Genomic DNA, 12,979 nt, shown 5'->3' with positions numbered 1-12,979 from the left:
TTTTTGCCTTCTATTGCTTAACCACGCGCGGCCTTGGCGCGGAATCGTTTTATTATTTAGCAAAAATGATTGCTAACGATCTCTACAAGGCTCCACCGAATCTGTGTCATGTGCAATTTCATAAAGAAAACGCAAGACGTCTTCTGAAATGACGTCTTCTGGCCTCAGTCGACGCGATGGTACAACAAGTACACATAGGTGGCTACAACACAGGGTCTCAACCAGACCATGTTACACGCCTGCAGAATGCCTTCTAGTCACACTCAAGACAGAGCCGTGAGTGCAAAGCCTGTTTACAGTCGGTCAGAATAAAGAAATGTCAAGTTCTTGAGCTCCTCGGCGCTATCTTTTAATTGCCATGCCGGCGCAAGCAACACACTCCCGTGTTATCACTCTTGGCAATCGCTCGTCTCGTTTTCGAGAAGCTTGAGTACCGAAATGAGGTATACATTCTTGCAGGGCCATAAAAGTGTCACAAACTTTCCCGCTAAAATTCAGCACACGCAAAACTAACTCACCACGGCCGGCTTGCTTTCTTGCCAACAGCTTCACCATCCCAGACGTGGCGAGCATGCCTCAAAAGTATCCCAAAAGTTAAGAAATTAATTGCAATAATTGTTGGGGCAAGAGAAGGCGCCGCGAAATTCTCCCAGTAAGATTCAGTACACGCGAAACTAACTGCAGCACACAGCCAAGCTGCTTTTCGCTAACTGCGCATCTGCACCGAGCGCGGCCACTGTGCTTGAAAGTCCCCCAAAAAGTAGCGAAATAAGTTACAATAATGTCTGTGGTCAGAGAAAGCGCCAAGACTTGTCCCGGTAAGATTCAGTACACGCGAAACTGCGTCACACGGCCGACGTGCTTTTCGTCACAAACCGACGTGCGGCGGGCGGGCCCAAAAACTACGAAATGAGTTATTATAATGCTTGGGCTCATAGAAAGTGTCGCAAACATCTCCCAGTACGAGTACTTAACGCAAATTAACTACGCTCGGACGGCGGAGCTGTTTTTGATAACTGTGTCACTATATAGGTTCAGTTTTGTGCAGTAAGCCTAAATGTGCTTGAAGTGCGTCGCAGACTGTCAAACAGAATTTCTCACCTTGCTGTAGTCAAGTAGTGCAGCGGTGCTCTGTCGAAATGCAGATGGAACGCAAGAAAACGCCGGGATCCCGACAAACGCGCTACATACAAAAGAGACGGGTCACTGAGCAAGCGAGATTCATATGCACAGCCGGCATCGCTCGCTTCGGTGGCATGTCTGGCGAATGACGCATGCATATGGCGTGCCTGGCGTGCCGCTAGCTTGTTGCTGCACTCTTAAGCAAAATTACACCCTTTTGCCACACAACGATAATCATCATGTCTTGTCCGCATTTCCTTTCTTTAGCGCGGCGAGCCCGGTACTTTCCAGTAACGAATGGCATGCGCGTTATCCGCAAGACATAGCATTCCCGATAGGAAAGAAGAAGGCGTGGCGTTTTCAAGAAATAACCGCAAGCAAGGCAGATGGCGATTATCTTTGTATCGCAGATATACACCCCTAAGGGAGTGCCTTTGCATACACTCTAAGAACAGTTTACACCATTTGGCTTGCACCTTCTACCACACAGCAACAATCGTCATCAACCTTGATGCGTTTCCTTTCTTTAACGCTGCGAGCCCGGAACTTTCCAGTAACCAACTTTTCAGCGTTATCAGAAGGGGCACTCCCAAGGGTTTAAAGTGTTCTATGCTGATAACGCGCGTGCCGTTCGTTACTGGAAAGTACCGGGCTCGCAGCGTTAAAGAAAGGAAACGCATCAAGGCAGATGACGATTATCGTTGTGAGGCAGAAGGGGCACGCCAAAGGGTGTAAATTGTTCTTAGAGTGTACAATCTTACACTCTTAGAAAACTTTACACCCTTTGGAGCGTATCTTGTCCCACAACAATAATCGTCATCTGTCTTGCAGAGAGCAGCAAGCGATCTACAGACAAATACAGGCAGGATCCTTCCCGCACCCTTACCTTGAAAACAAGATGTACCCGGAAAGGTACGAGGAGGATTGTAACTTGTGCAAAACTCAGTTAGGCACGCTCCATCACATCATTGGAGTATGCGATTTCATCAAGGCGATCCCTCCACCTCTTAACTGCCCCGCTACCCTACCCCATCCCTCATCCACCCTTACCGAGCGACGAGAGACCTTGCTAACCAGCACCGCCCTGGAAGACCAGCTCGTCCTTATCTCCAGGGGCCAGGCGGCTAGGGAAGCATATGGGTCCCGTGACGAGGGAACCACTTCCATCGACGGCGTCTAAGATGTCGAGCTCGGCCCAATAAAGTTGTTTCTCTCTCTCTCTCTCTTGCCCGCGTTTCCTTTCTTTAACGCTGCGAGCGCGGTACTTCACAGCCACGAGCGGCATGCGCGTTATCAGTGTGACGCAGCATTCTCGACAGGGAAGTAGCGAGCGCCGAGTTTTCAAGAAAGGAAACGCAAGCAAGGCAGATGAGGATTATTGTTGTGGGACAAATATACGCCCCATAGGGTGCAACAGTTTTAAGAGTGTACACTCTTAAAAAAATTTACACCCTTTGGAGCATATCTTGTCCCACAACAATAATCGTCATCTGTCTTGCCCGCGTTTCCTTTCTTTAACGCTGCGAGCCCGGTACTTCCCAGTCACGAACGGCATGCGCGTTGTCAGTGTGACGCAGCATTCTCGACAGGAAAGTAGCCAGAGCCGAGTTTTCATGAAAGGAAACGCCAGCAAAGCAGATGACGATTATAGTTGTGGGACAAATACACACCCTAGCGGGTGCAACCGTTTTAAGAGTGTACACTCTTAGAAAAATTTACACCCTTTGGGGCGTATCTTGTCCCACAACGATAATCGTCATCCGTGTTGCCAGCGTTTCCTTTCTTTAACGCTGCGAGCTCGGTACTTCCCAGTCACGAACGGCATGCGCGTTATCAGTGTGACGCAGCATTCTCGACAGGAAAGTAGCGAGCGCCGCGTTTTCAGGAAAGGAAACGCAAGCAAGGCAGATGACGATTATTGTTGTGGGACAAATATACACCCCAAAGGGTGCAACCGTTTTAAGAGTGTAGTCAAATGTACACCCTTTGGGGTCTATTTCTGCCACACAACGATAATCGTCATCTGTCTTGTGCGCATTTCCTTTAACACGGCGAGGCCGGTACTTCTTAGTAACGAGCGGCATGCGCGTTATCAGCGTGACATTGCATTCCCAAGAGCAAAGTTGCGGGCGCGGCGTTTTCAAGAAAGGAAACGCAAGCAAGGCAGATGACCATTATCGTTGTGTGGCAGAAATACACCTAAAGGGTGTAACTTTGCTTAAGAGCCCTCTAAGAAGAGTTTACTGCCTTTGGAGTGCCCCTTCTGCCACACAACGATAATCGTCATCTGCCTTGATGCGTTTCCTTTCTTTAGCGCTGCGAGCCCGATACTTTCCAGTAACGAACGGCATGCGCGTTATCAGCACGATAGCATTCCCGACAGGAAAGGCGCGGCGTTTTCAAGGAAATGCATCAAGGCAGATGACGATTATCGTTGTGTGGCAGAAAGGGCACGCCAAAGGGTGTAAACTCTTCTAGAGTGAGTGTAAGAGTGTAGGTGACGCAAGAAAAATAGGTCGCGAAGTATAAGTTCATTTATGCGCAAAACTTTTAAGTTTTAGCGCGGAAGAATAAAAAAATTCAAAGTTTTCTGTAAGTTCATTTCCCATTCTTTTTTTCCGATGCTCGCGTCAACTAACGGACGGAGTTGACACTAGGAGTGACGTGTTTCCTGTTGCCAGTTTTTGCCGAGTGTCCCCTCTTCTTGAATATGTTTCTCTATGGAAAACCCAGAGAGTGCTGACATATACACAATCCCCCAGCCATATTTATGTACAAATAAGGAAATCCTTCAAGAATATTCAATGGAAGCTTCGAGGGAGAAGTTATCTCCACCAAATATCCCATCCAGAAAGCCGCCGAGCTGTCTGGCCAGGCGTCTAGCAAAATCGCCAAGTCATTGTCAGCCGAGCAAGTAGCTGGCGTCTGCGAGATACTGCTGATACAAAAGCGAGGGGGTAATTGAGGGGGTCAATCGGAGATCGTTGTTCGGCGCGTTCGTTCGGTTACCGGCGCGCGCGATTGGCCTACTCCGCGCCGACGTCACTAGCCGCGGTGAGCGGCCAGGTTTTTGATGACGTCAAAATGACGACACGCTCCTGTCCACCATCTTGCCACAGAGCACGTCGTCTGCTAGGCGCCGAACCCGGTGGGAGTAGGGAATTTTGAAGCGATCACACGGTCTTTACAAAACCGGCTTCGCATGGCCCATCTGGTGGATTGGATTGGATCCAACCGGCGGCTGCGGCTGCGGAATGGAACGTTCGCATCCAATTCATTGTTTAATTCGAGAAAATGGCGCTTGCGGTGGGAAAATAGGTTGCTGCGCCGGCGTTGCTCAAGGAGGAAGGAGAGCGGGTGACGGAGCGAACCGCGTTTGAAGAAATGGCAGAAAGCGAATTCCGGCGTCTCTTTCGTTTCTCGAAACAAATAGTGAGTCGTTTGTACAGCGAAATCGATCCCACCATCCGTGCACACGAGCTACTGGAATGTTGTTGCTTCCTCTTGAAAAGTCCGCCGATGTTCCCGTCGTTTCTTTTTCTTTTTTCTTCTCGCTATGTGCGACACCACCTCAGGACGACGCCGAAAAACTAATAGTTATTAATTGCAGTAGTCACACATGCTACTATTTGAAAACTTTGTTTAAGCTTGAGAAAAAAATTCAATTTTAGATAAAGATATAATTTATTTGAAGACGAGAAACATCTCGCGTTGCAGTAAACTGTCTGCAAGCAGACGACAAACAAGGAAATTAAACTTCCGGGGTATTAATCTTCGGGGTACTATATCTTAAGCATATCGGTTAATGCAGCCAGGATTCGAAGAGCTATTGGCAAGGCAAGGCTATCCGACTGGACCAAATTTCGGGAAAAACAGGAAACAATCGGCAGCATAACAGACGTAGGAGAATGGGCCGAGGGGATCCGAGTTATTCACTCTAGGGTCACAAAAACAATTGAAACGACAACGGAGGCTCCAGCCGTGGATCGTCACCTCTTGCATCTCTGGGAAGCCCGGAGAGGCCTCACAAAAAGGTGGAAAAGGCAGAAGCTTAATCGCAAACTCCGGACACGGATAGCTCAGCTAGCGCAGGAAGCTAACGAATACGCACAAAAGTTAAGCGACAGCAATTGGCGTCAGTTCAGTGACTCGCTTCGGGGCACGTTGACTACAAAGAAAACATGGCGCATTCTTCGAAGTATGATTGACCCGGGAGGAACAAAAACAGTCGCGAATCGCACAGTCAAGCTACTTGAAAACGAGTTTGAAGGTCGGGAAGCTGCCATGATAGACAAAATTAAAGAGATATACGTAGGAACTGTACCGACCGGGCAATCCACCAAACCCGTTTACGAAGGTCAGGACCAACCGGAACTGGACGCCCCCATAACCTTTGAAGAGGTTTACGCAGCGGCACACTCCTTCAAGAAAAACACGACCCCAGGGGTAGATCAGGTCACGAACGCAATGATTCGCAATCTAAGTGATGACACGCTAAAGAGCTTGACCAAATTCTTTAACGACACGGTCTGGACAGAGGACGGCGTCCTTCCAGAAGAATGGAAGGAAGCAAAAATTATTCTTATTCCAAAACCAGGTAAGCCTCGTAACATCAACAACCTTCGACCCATCTCCCTAACGTCGTGCGCGGGGAAACTCTTTGAAAAGGTTGTGCAGGTCCGGCTCTCGAACCACATAGAGCTAAACAACATGTTCCCCTCCAACATGTTCGGTTTCCGACCCCACGTGTCAGCGCAGGACGTTTTTCTACTACTAAAACACGAGGTCCTGCACCCCAACAGAGGGTCGGAAGATAAATTTGTATTGGCATTAGACATCAAAAAGGCCTTCGATAGCATCTCCCACCACGCTATTCTGGAGGGACTGGAAGCGGTGAACTGCGGAACGCGAATTTATAACTACGTGCGCTCGTTCCTCAGCCACCGCACGGCCACAATCGGATTAGGCTCCACGAGGTCCGACACCTTCAACTGTCCCGACAGAGGTACCCCTCAGGGAGCTATACTCTCTCCACTGCTTTTCAGTGTAGGGATGAGAATACTAGCGCTGGAGCTAGATAAACACCCGAATCTCGGTTGTGCGATATATGCCGATGATATTACGTTCTGGGCTCACCAGGGGTCCTACGGGGACAAGCAAGAAACCCTTCAAAAGGCCATAGACGCAGTCGTGGAATACGCGAGGGCGGCGGACATGGTATGCGCACCCGAAAAATCGGAATTCATTCGGGTGCGTGCGAAATACGCAAGAAAGAAGGACTGGGTGCCGCTCACTCTGACTCTCGACGGGGCGCCAATTCGTGAAGTGGAGACACTCCGAATATTGGGGATGTGGATACAGCAGAATGCTGGAACATCTCACACCCTACAAAAACTAAAGGCGGTCACAGGAAACGTGGCCAGAATGATAAGGAGAGTGGCAAAAAGCAGAGACAGCCTAACTGAGGGAGAGACCATCAGCCTGGTTCACGCATTCGTAATTAGCCGACTCACATACGCCCTTCCATATCAGGCCTTGACAAACCAAGAGAATAAACAGGCAAACGCAATAATAAGAAAAGCCTTCAAAGCCGCCCTTGGTCTTCCCGAATGCGCAAGCACAGAGAGATTCGAGGGACTGCTGGGCCTGCACAATACTTTTGACGAGTACGCAGTCGCGACGTTATATGCCCAGAAAGAACGACTTTGTTCTTCAACTCAGGGCAGGGAAGTATTGGCGAGGTTAGGCTTTCCCCTGAGACCCCAGTATTGCGGAGAGGAAACGGCACAGATAGACCGCAATGTTCGATCGCACATCGCGGTGGCCCCAATTCCCAAAAACATGCACCCCAAGTACCATCCCGGACGACGCAGAGCAAGGGCAAAGACCCTTCACAAACGTTTCGGCATGGGACCGGGGGTGTATTATACGGATGCCAGTCGAGCCAGCTCAGACACTTTCACCGTAGTTTCTACATGCAACAACAACATAACAACGGCATCCTTCAAAACCGCCTCGGCATGCGTGGCAGAGGCTGCAGCCATCGCCTTGGCCATTCACGGCGCCGAGCGCCAAACCAATTCGGCTGTCATATTATCCGACTCACAAACGGCTTGCCGCCTGTTTTTGCAAGGAACGGCACCCAAATCAGTAATCAAAATTTTAGGCACTCAACTGGAGGGGCACCACACTATCGTCTGGTGTCCGGCACACGAGCGACTGGCAGGAAACGCTAGGGCAGACCGTATTGCTCGAGGTTTGAACGTCCGAGCAACGGCATGGCCTAGCGATGACCTTCCACCGAATTCTCGTGACATCCTCCTACAGCAAAGGCAGGAGCGGAGACGTTTTGGACATCCTCACTCCGATTTAAACAGCCAACAGGAGAGGGACTGGCGTCGTATTCAGACGAATACATACCCCAACCTGCACCACCTACACAGAATACACCCCACGAGGTTCACTGACGAGTGCCCGTGGTGCACAGACACACCCACACTAAAACACATCACATGGGAGTGTCCCAGGAGGCCTCCGCACATAGACAGTCCCATATTACACGAACATCCACTAATGAGGAATAGGCAGTGGGAGGCATGGCTTGCGGACGAGGGTCGGGAGAGCCAGTTGGCTCTTCTGGACCAAGCCCAGCGAGCCGCTCGTGCCAGTGGGGCCCTGGAATAGGGGCTCCAACCACCGTGCCTTGTTTTATTTATATTAATAAAGTTTTGCTCTCTCTCTCTCTCCGGGGTATTAAGCGCTCGCCGATTGGCTGCTCTCTTCGCCCCCTTCTCAGAAACTTTGCAGACGGCCACTTTGTGACGTTGCAGCAACCGAAGAGGACGCGAACAGGACGCGTATCGAAGTAAGATTTCCGATTGCGTCCCAGGTGCCGAACTGAAACGACAGCCTCGGAGCGTACTATTTCTTTTTGTCATTCCTTAAGTTGTGCATCACAGATACGTCACGGTGCTAATGTCGAATTCGTTAAGCTGGATATGACATGTGGGCGCAAAGAAAGAAAAGAAAAATAGGACACCGAACGAACTTTTCCTAATTCCTGGGTATATTGCCACAAGTCGATTGTACATGTGAGAAATTTTATTACGGTGTACATTTTACCACTTTTGAACATGTAAACGTCGCACATTGCCATCAATAACGGCGAGAGCCGCGCTGGCTTGCATGTTTAATGATATTTTAAAAAATTATGGGGTTTTATGTGCCAAAACCACTTTCTGATTATGAGGCACGCCGTAGTGAAGGACTCCGGAAATTTCGACCACCTGGGGTTCTTTAAAGTGCGCCTAAATCTAAGTACACAGGTGCTTTCACATTTCGCCCCCATGGAAATGCGGCCATCATCATCATCATCATCATCAGCCTGGTTACGCCCACTGCAGGGCAAAGGCCTCTCCCATACTTCTCCAACAACCCCGGTCGTGTACTAATTGTGGTCATGCCGTCCCTGCAAACTTCTTAATCTCATCCGCCCACCTAACTTTCTGCCGCCCCTGCTACGCTTCCCTTCCCTTGGGATCCAGTCCGTAACCCTTAATGACCATCGGTTATCTTCCCTCCTCATTACATGTCCTGCCCATGCCCATTTCTTTTTCTTGATTTCAACTAAGATGTCATTCACTCGCGTTTGTTCCCTCACCCAATCTGCTCTTTTCTTATCCCTTCACGTTACACCTATCATTCTTCTTTCCATAGCTCGTTGCGTTGTCCTCAATGTGAGTAGAACCCTTTTCGTAAGCCTCCAGGTTTCTGCTCCGTAGGTGAGTGCTGGTAAGGCACAGCTATTATATACATTTCTCTTGAGGGATAATGGCAACCTGCTGTTCATGATCTGAGAATGCCTGCCAAACGCACCCCAGCACATTCTTATCCTTCTGATTATTTCCGTCTCATGATCCGGATCCGCCGTCACTGCTTGCCCTAAGTAGATGTATTCCCTTACGACTTCCAGTGCCTCGCTGCCTATTGTAAATTGCTGCTCGCTTCCGAGACTGTTAAACATTACTTTAGTTTTCTGCAGATTAATTTTTAGACCCACTCTTCTGCTTTGCCTCTCCAGGTCAGTGAGCATGCATTGCAATTGGTCCCGTGAGTTACTAAGCAAGGCGATATCATCAGCGAATTGCAAGTTACTAAGGTATTCTCCATTAACTTTTATCCCCAATTATTCCTAATCCAGGTCTCTGAATACTTCCTGTAAACACGCTGTGAATAGCATTGGAGAAATCGTATCTCCCTGCCTGACGCCTTTCTTTATTGGGATTTTGTTGCTTGCTTTATGGAGGACTACGGTGGCTGGGGAGGCGCTATAGATATCTTTCAGTATTTTTACATACGGCTCATCTACACCCTGATTCCGTAATGCCTCCATGACTGCTGAGGTTTCTACCGAATCAAAACGCTTTCTCGTAATCAATGAAAGCTATATATAGGGGTTGGTTATATTCCGCACATTTCTCTATCACCTGAAATGCGGCCGCCGTGGCCTAATAATTTTTTATAACTATAGGTGACGGTAGTAACAGCTCAAATGAATTTTGCAGCGGGAACATCACTAGAGTTCAGTGCCAGGTGCCATGTCTTAGATACTATAACGTGAAACTTTATGTCTTCGAAAAAACGGCTGGCGTATGTAAATGTTCCTCCGCTGGATGCAAAGGTTATGTCTCACTAAAGTTACCGGACATGCTTGCTTTCTTTGCTTATGCTGTTAAGGAGACAAACGTACACGCCCAAATACATAAGTTCTCGGTTTCGCAATAATTACGTCAAGTTACCGCTATACGGGTATGTTATCGCGTAAAAGAGATTTGCACGATTACCTTCCGTGTTTAGAGAATAATAAGCGCACGCACATATGCGCGCCGTAACAACAGAGCCTTTGCCCACGTGCCAACTCACATAGGCTGAAAGACATACGCATGCGTCTATTTAAAAACGAGGTTTGGCCAGCAGTTTGCTAAATCCACTAAGCCTTAAGTGTTATCCGGTTTTTATTCCTTAGTGCTTAACCTGGAGTTGCTGGCGGTTCAATGCGCTCACAATGACAAGTTGATTTGCTATCCGTTCACCTTTACATTAGCACTAAGAAAATTCAAGATTCATCTCGCTTTCTTTCTTCTTATCCAGCCCAGCGGTCATCAAGACCCCCATGGGAAAACAGCCTGGGGCCACGTTGGAAGAGCATATGCGGGTGTGTGTTAAAATTATTGTTCCCCTAATTAAGTTCCTAAGCACCGCCTACCCAACAACATTGCTTCTTCTCGAGCGCGCATTCATTGAAAGTGCTGGCGCTGCACATCGTTTTGTTTTATTGTGTTCAAAGATTCCAAGGCTGTAAGTACACAGTTGAGAGCTTCGCAGAGAGAGGCATGTCGAGTGCATAATAAACTCGGAGCACGATGGAAAAACAGTGACGACAAGACAGACACGGAAAGGCCCCATGTGCCCATCCTGTAGTCACTGCGTTTTGCTTCACGCTGCAAGGTTTGTTAGTTATGGAATACCAGCTCATCCATTCTCAAGCCTTTACAGTAGGTTAAAATGGCCGCGTGTGGACATAGCGGGTTGTCTAACTTGAACACTAACGCCACCAGACAGAGCTACAAATTCCCGGACGTAGGTAAAACGAATAAGCATTTGTACAAGTATGTAGAAATAGGCATTAAGAAGGTGACAATCAATCTGTCTTTTATACCAGACATTGCAGCTTAATGGAATACCCTGCCTTAACATGTTGCCGCTGAACGTGACTGTAAAGAATTTCAAAACCTTTTTTACACGCATACTATATCTTGAGTGCTGTTATCTCTCTGCAGATTTCTTTTTCCTGTTTTTTTTTTGCTTTCACATGAGTCATGTATTTACATGTCGTGAACAGTGTATTCTGTTTACCTAAGCATAATTCCTGTGTTTACATTTTTCTACCTTCTAACACATGTCCTCTGCTTATATAATATTTGGCAGTGTTTCGTGTTTTGCAATTTTTTATTCAGTGCATGCACTACATCAGTGCAGTGTTATTTTATTGTTTTTGGTCAATGTAAATATTAAGAGTGCGTTGTGTGCCCCCTCCCCTCTTTGTTTTTTTTTTAGTACGCTCTGACAGACGGACTTTAGCGTATTGTGAAAGAAGTGAATTAATAAATATATAGCTGACCGATAGTGGACACTCCATACCAGGCCGTCAGGGTGGACTGGTGGCGTCTGTGTACGTTCCAAAAATGGTCCAGCCCAACCTAAATAGCGTTTGACAACATCGGCTTGCTCACCCACCGTCGGCTCGCTGACCCACCATCAAAGTTTTGATGTCATAAGGTTACATTCTCGTTGGAAGGGAGTCGCCCTACAAGATACTTTTGGAAAGGAGTCACCCTACAAAATACTTTACAATGAAGTACTTGACGCTCCGCGGCGCCGTCTTGCAATGTCCTGCGTGCGCAAAATGGCAACATCGCATGCACTAATTTGCATCAGCGTAGAAACGTAGACACGTGTGTGTCTCCCGTTACCGGAATGACTCACTCGAGGTCAAGTAACAAGAAAGCGTGTACAGAAAGAAATGGTTCCATTGCAAAACAAACAATAAACAAAGGAGCCTTCGTTGCCTAATGAAACTCGCCAAGGTTTAGCCATTAAAAGAGCGTGACAGAAATAATATGAAAGTGAGGAATGTAGTAATGTTACCTGGAAAGTGTCCAGTTGGCTTTCCTACAAAGGGAAGAATAAAGACGCAAGAAAAACAATAATGTTCTTTTTTCGCCTTCTCGTACGCAGAAAGTCTCACGTGAAAAACTATCGCATAGGCAAGTTGCTCTTCAAGATGCAATATCGGGTCGTGAGACGCGCACACCGATCGCCTGCGAGGCCTATGTTTTGAAGTATTAATTCCGAGAGAGGCGTGCCCACGGGACCTCGCGTATGGGTCCGCCCGTGCCTGGGTTATTTCTGCTAGTTTTTGTAGGAAGTTCGATGGCTATTACCTGTAAATTTTATACGCAAACGACGCCTCGAGTCGTGGTAGGTCTGTAACACACGATGAAGTATCAGGCATGAAACCGCAATATTTCGCTTCTGGCATTTTAAAAGCAGCACCAGTTACAAACTAGGGATGTCTGGCGCTTACGTGACGTAGCATAGGGGATGATCACTCGCATGGCTCTCGCCGGGGGGTTGGTGATAGCGATCAGATGTTTGGTTGAAATCGTGTTCCCGCTGAAGCCAAGCACCACTCCAGTCAGTGATCTTTCAAGACATTCGTCAAAAATATTATCTACTAGTTATGCCCACCCCTTATGTAAATCCCCGACTGGGGTATCTGAGGTATCAATACAATTTATTTATTAGAACATAAATACTTGATGATGACCTGAGCTACACCGCTTAAGTTAGGCAGTGGTGCAGTCCATTTCGGTTCGTTATTTTACTATGTCTCCAGAAGTGCTATGACTAAATGTGTTCATCGTCTGACTTGCGCATCCGTGCAGACGCTGGAGCTGACGGGTACCGCACACGCCTTGGGCAGGCCAGGCACCGCGGACGAGGTTGCCCGTTGCATCGCATTCCTGGCCTCGGACGACGCCTCCTTCGTCACTGGAATTACAATGCCCGTCGATGGTGGATTGCAGCTGTGCTCGACCCTCAACCGTCGTAATATCTGAAGGGAGACCTAAAGGGCAACGTGATAGCAAATCATGATACATAGGCGGCGTTGGCGAGTGATGCACAAGGGAAGAGAAAAAAGTTTTGGGATTGCACTGGCTCCTGATATGAAGACATATTCATCAAGAATCATTAAGGAGCATATGCATATATGTTTATAGACTAATAAATATGT

General features: G+C 47.9%; 1 protein-coding gene across 3 annotated transcripts in view; it reads left to right on the top strand.

Moving 5' to 3' along the window:
- LOC135912784 (3-oxoacyl-[acyl-carrier-protein] reductase FabG-like) overlaps window positions 1–12,979 on the top strand; it is a 98,416-nt gene extending 85,437 nt beyond the window's left edge. For all 3 annotated transcript variants that reach the window (XM_065445333.2, XM_065445331.2, XM_065445332.2), the window contains exons 8-9: window positions 10,273–10,336; window positions 12,630–12,979. In XM_065445333.2, coding sequence (XP_065301405.1) covers window positions 10,273–10,336; window positions 12,630–12,803 — 238 coding nt within the window. In that variant the 3' untranslated portion in view covers window positions 12,804–12,979. The remainder of the gene's footprint in view (window positions 1–10,272; window positions 10,337–12,629) is intronic.

Source organism: Dermacentor albipictus, chromosome 2, assembly GCF_038994185.2.
Source record: "Dermacentor albipictus isolate Rhodes 1998 colony chromosome 2, USDA_Dalb.pri_finalv2, whole genome shotgun sequence".
Classification (NCBI taxonomy): domain Eukaryota; kingdom Metazoa; phylum Arthropoda; class Arachnida; order Ixodida; family Ixodidae; genus Dermacentor; species Dermacentor albipictus.
Note: the sequence above shows the minus strand (reverse complement) of the source record. Positions and strands in the feature narration are given on the sequence as shown.